At 38.1% G+C, this 4,662-nt stretch overlaps 1 protein-coding gene across 1 annotated transcript; it reads left to right on the top strand.

The window, feature by feature from the left end:
- Positions 1-3,357: 3,357 nt before the first annotated feature.
- On the top strand, positions 3,358-4,293 carry LOC116503003 (olfactory receptor 1009-like). Its single transcript, XM_032209091.1, has one exon. The coding sequence runs from the start codon at positions 3,358-3,360 to the stop codon at positions 4,291-4,293; it is 936 nt and encodes a 311-aa protein (XP_032064982.1).
- The last annotated feature ends 369 nt before the right edge of the window (positions 4,294-4,662 follow it).

Raw genomic sequence — 4,662 nt, forward strand, 5'->3', positions numbered from 1 at the left:
TGACTGAGATCAAGGTCCTCCAGTCCAGGAACAGGAGACACTGACATACAACCTAAGGCTATGCAAAGGACCAGGGGTGAAATCCAGCAGGTTCTGACAGGTTCTGGGGAGCTGGTAGTGGAAATTTTAAGTAGTTTGGAGAACCGGTAGCAGAAATTTTGAGTAGTTTGGAGAACCGACAAATGCCACCTCTGGCTGGCCCCAGAGTGGAGTGAAATGGAGATTTTGCAGTATCCTTCCCTTGCCATGCCCACCAAGCCACGCCCACCAAGCCACACCACACCCACCAAGCCACGCCCACAGAACCAGTAGTAAAAAAAAATAGTTTCACCATTGCAAAGAGCTCCCTACCCATGGCTGCTGTATGATTTATGGAGCCTGACTTCAAAACCCATGGAGGTTAAAACTGATTTATAAAGCATGTCAAGACGTACGTTTCTTTTTTTCTTAGTGTGACTTACTGCTTGTTTGACTTAGGTTATATATGCACTACTAACATAAAGCATTGTTGATTGGTGCCAAAATAATAGTAATTCAGAAATAATTTACATCATTTTAATAATGATGACTTGTTATGAGAGGGTGTTATAAATCACTAGAAGGGAAATCACTTCAGTGCATTATATTACCCCACCCATTATAACCTCTGAGATGTTATAGGAAAACAGAACTTAAATACCTGGATTAATTAACAAAGTTGGGGTTTTCCAAATTGTGTTCTGTGAAACCCTAGAATTCCACAAGAACTTGATGAACTCTTTGGTAAACCTGGGGGCAGGGTGAAGTTTACTTAAACATACCCAGAGCATCAATAGCAATTTTTCTAAGCCTTGGAGGAGAATATTTGCTTATTTTCTAGGTGGACCTTTTCCTCTTGATCAGGGAATCTAGGATTTTTTAAACTAACAGGATCTTCATCCTGAAGAATTCTGATGGGTCAATATGCCATCATCACCAACTTCTTACACAATATTCTTCTGTAGAAGATGAATCTTCAAATGACACTGCAGTGGAAATAATTTCTACCATTAAAGCTATTAAGGTAATTGTAATTGCCATTAGAGATACATTCCATTGGGAGGTCAAAATCCCTAGGTCCAGTCGCTCAGTATATAAAGTCTCTTTCAATATAGCCATTGCAGAGAAAGAGTTCAAGAGTCACGATGGCCTCTTTCAGGAATTTCCTGCATTTATATAATCAGAAATGGCTTCTTTGACAATAAATAAGCAAATGTGTCCTCCTCAGCAATGTGAAACAGGAATTTCAAAGTAACTGGAAGAGGAAAAAGAAGTAGCAGAGCCCAAGAGAACGGGTAGGTTAAAAACAGCATTTATCTATCCCAAGATTCTACCTTAATAATCCCATCACTGCCCTCTGCCATTAGATGAGATGAATTGGAAAAGAAGGGTAAAACTTCTTGGTTTTTTATCTTCCTTTCTATCTCAGTTCAAAACCAAGTTTTAAAAAAGTGTACTGTTTTTATCCCAGAGGTGAGTAGGATTGCAGCAACATAGTTTACCATTTCTCTTGATGCATTTCTATTTTTTTCCTCCCATTTAAATTCTAGTTTAGAGTCTGAAAAATAAAATGGTGTTGCTAGCAACCCCAGATGTTCATTTTGGATGCATCACCTACTTTCAATATTGCAAATAAAGCACTCGCTAGATGCTTCCAGCTATTTATGAGCTAGGTACATCTGAACTGTACTTAGTGCTCCATATTGTGAAAGTGAAATTCTTAACCTTTCTCTTTTGCTTTTTACAAACATCTTCCTTGGTGTTGCAATTATTCTAGTTGTTGTTCAGTTGCGAGGTTGTGTCTAACTCTTCATTATACACCAGACCCTCCCTGTCCTCCATTGTCTCCCGCAGTTTACTCAAATTTATGTTCATTGTGTCAAACATACTATCTAACCATCTCATCTGCTGCTCTCCTCTTCTCCTTTTACCTTCAACTTTTCCAACATCAGGGTCTTTTCCAATGAGTCCTCTAATTATTGTAGTGAACTTATTGTAATGAACTACAACTTATTGTAGTAAACTACAATAAGCACCGTTCTAATGCTGGGAAAGATTGAGGGCAAAAGAAGAATGGGACAACAGAGAATGAGGTGGCTGGATGGAGTCACTGAAGCAGTAGGCGTGAGCTTAAATGGACTCCAGATGATGGTAGGGGACAGGGAGGTCTGGAGGAATGTTGTCCTTGGGGTTGCGATGGGTTGGACACGACTTTGCAACTAACCACAAAAATCAGTAAGCACCTTTAAGAATATTTTTATTAATAGCGGTTTTCAGGAAACTATGGATGAAGAAAGAATTAAACACTGTTCCTTAAAGATTTGGCTTAGCCTTCTCAAACACTGTAAAAAATCCCAGAATTTCCAGTGATTCATTTAACATCATATGTCGTTTGTACCTGAAATAAATCTAGGGCATGTTGTAGTAGCAAGAATACCCATATATGCTGCTGTTACAGTTCTTCATGTCACTCATGATTCTTGGCCATTACAAGGACAGTCCGTGCAGTTTTCTTGGCAATGGAAATCATTTGTCATTGCCTTCTTTCTAGGCCTATGAAAAAGATCGCTACTGGTGATCTATAGAATAAATGTATATATTTGCATTTATATGTGCTGAGAGTCAAAGGAATATGGCATCTCACCAGAGGATTTTCTATAGCCAGTGATGGGAGCAGCTTCTGAAATTTTGGATTAGGTATAATATGAGTTTTATTATGGGGGAGGGGCTTGGGGGAACACTACTACCCTGTGGCAAACATTTCAGTCCTAATTTGCTCTCATTTTTTGGGATATATTTCTTGTTCGGGTTTAGTTAGAGAATGCTCAACAGAAAAGCAACTGCTTCAATCCTAGTTAACTTTCATTATTTGCATGTATCTCTTGACTGAGGCTTAGGTCAACATGGCTTCATCCTAATTAGATCTCAATAGGGTATTATAACAATATTGTCTATCAATTATTGAAATTTTATATCCTTCAAACCTATGGAAATGGAAATCTATATATAGCCTTAGATTTTTGTTTGATTCCGTTTTTGTTTCCTCTCTTGGTGAGACACTGGTTTTTTATTAGTGTGCTTAGTAGAACTTAAAATATAAAGTCTGAAAACTACTGTTTTAAATCATGTGTCCAGAAAAATGGGTGCCATTTTCTTGAGCTTTTTCTAAAATATTCAGGCAACATCCCTAAAGCCCAGGAATCTAGTGGCTACTATTTGTTTTTCCCTAATTGAGAAAATCTACAAAATTACCTTTACTAGTTTGCAATATCCAGGGATATGGAAGTTATACTGATAACATAAATATTTCCTTCTTTTTCCTACAAAATATAGGAAGCCATGGAGAATTATACCAAAGTGCATGAGTTCATTTTGCTGGGATTTAGTGACTTGCCAAACCTACAGGTCCCACTCTTTGTTTTTTTCCTAACAGTATATATTATCACAGTGACTGGAAATGCTGGGATGATCCTATTAATCAGGATGAGCTCACAACTTCATACCCCCATGTATTTCTTTCTAAGCAATTTGTCTTTTGTAGATCTCTGTTACTCTTCTGTTGTCACGCCCAAAATCCTACTAGACATGGCTGTAAAGAAAAGAAATATTTCGCTGATTGGATGTGCTCTACAAATGTGGTTTTTCTGTCTCTTTTTAGCCACTGAATGTTTCCTCTTGGCTGTAATGGCATATGATCGATATAAGGCCATTTCCAATCCACTTTTGTACACAGTCATCATGTCACAGAGATTGTGCACCAGGTTGGCAATCATTCCTTACCTTGTAGGAATGCTGAATGCTGCCACACATACAACTTTATCTTTTCAGCTGACCTTCTGTCATGACAATATAATTAACCATTTCTTCTGTGATATCCCTGCAGTCATATCCTTATCCTGTTCAGATACTCAACTCAACAAGGGAGTGCTTTTTGGTCTATCTTGCACCCTTGGTATTGTAAGCACTTCTATTATTGTTGTTTCTTATACCTACATTGTTCTAGCCATCCTGAGAATCCACTCCAATGAGGGCAGGCGCAAAGCTTTTTCGACCTGTTCAACCCATCTCACAACAGTATCTATCTTTTATGGAACCCTCTTCTTCACCTACGTGAGACCCAGCTCCTTCTCAACAGTAGATGAGGACAAAATTATCTCCATGTTCTACACTGTGGTGATCCCCATGTTGAACCCTTTCATCTATAGCTTGAGGAACCAGGATGTAAAAGAAGCAATGAGGAAATTGACTATAGGCAAAAAGTTCCACACAAAATAAATAGGCATGTACTATAATGGATTCTGTTCTTGATTTATTATGTACCATCAAGTAATTGTTGATTGTTAGCAACTGCTTAGATAGTTTTTCTCCATGGTGATCTGTCCCTAATCTGCTCTTTCATGTCTTCCAACAATGACTTCATCACTATAACTGAGTCAACCTTTCTTGCTGCTGTCCATACTTTCCTTGTCTTTCTTTTTATCTTTGGAGGCTTTTATGGAAAGCTACATCTTCATGCAATGTGTCTGTACAAATATAATTTGAACCTGTTCATTTGTGCCTGGGGAGAGCTCTGGATTGATTGTTCAAGTAGCTTGTGAATATTTTTACTCAGCAAAAGAAATGCATTGCTTTAAGCTTTTGTTT

The sequence above is a fragment of the Thamnophis elegans genome, chromosome 1, assembly GCF_009769535.1.
Source record: "Thamnophis elegans isolate rThaEle1 chromosome 1, rThaEle1.pri, whole genome shotgun sequence".
In the NCBI taxonomy this organism is placed as follows: Eukaryota; Metazoa; Chordata; class Lepidosauria; order Squamata; family Colubridae; genus Thamnophis; species Thamnophis elegans.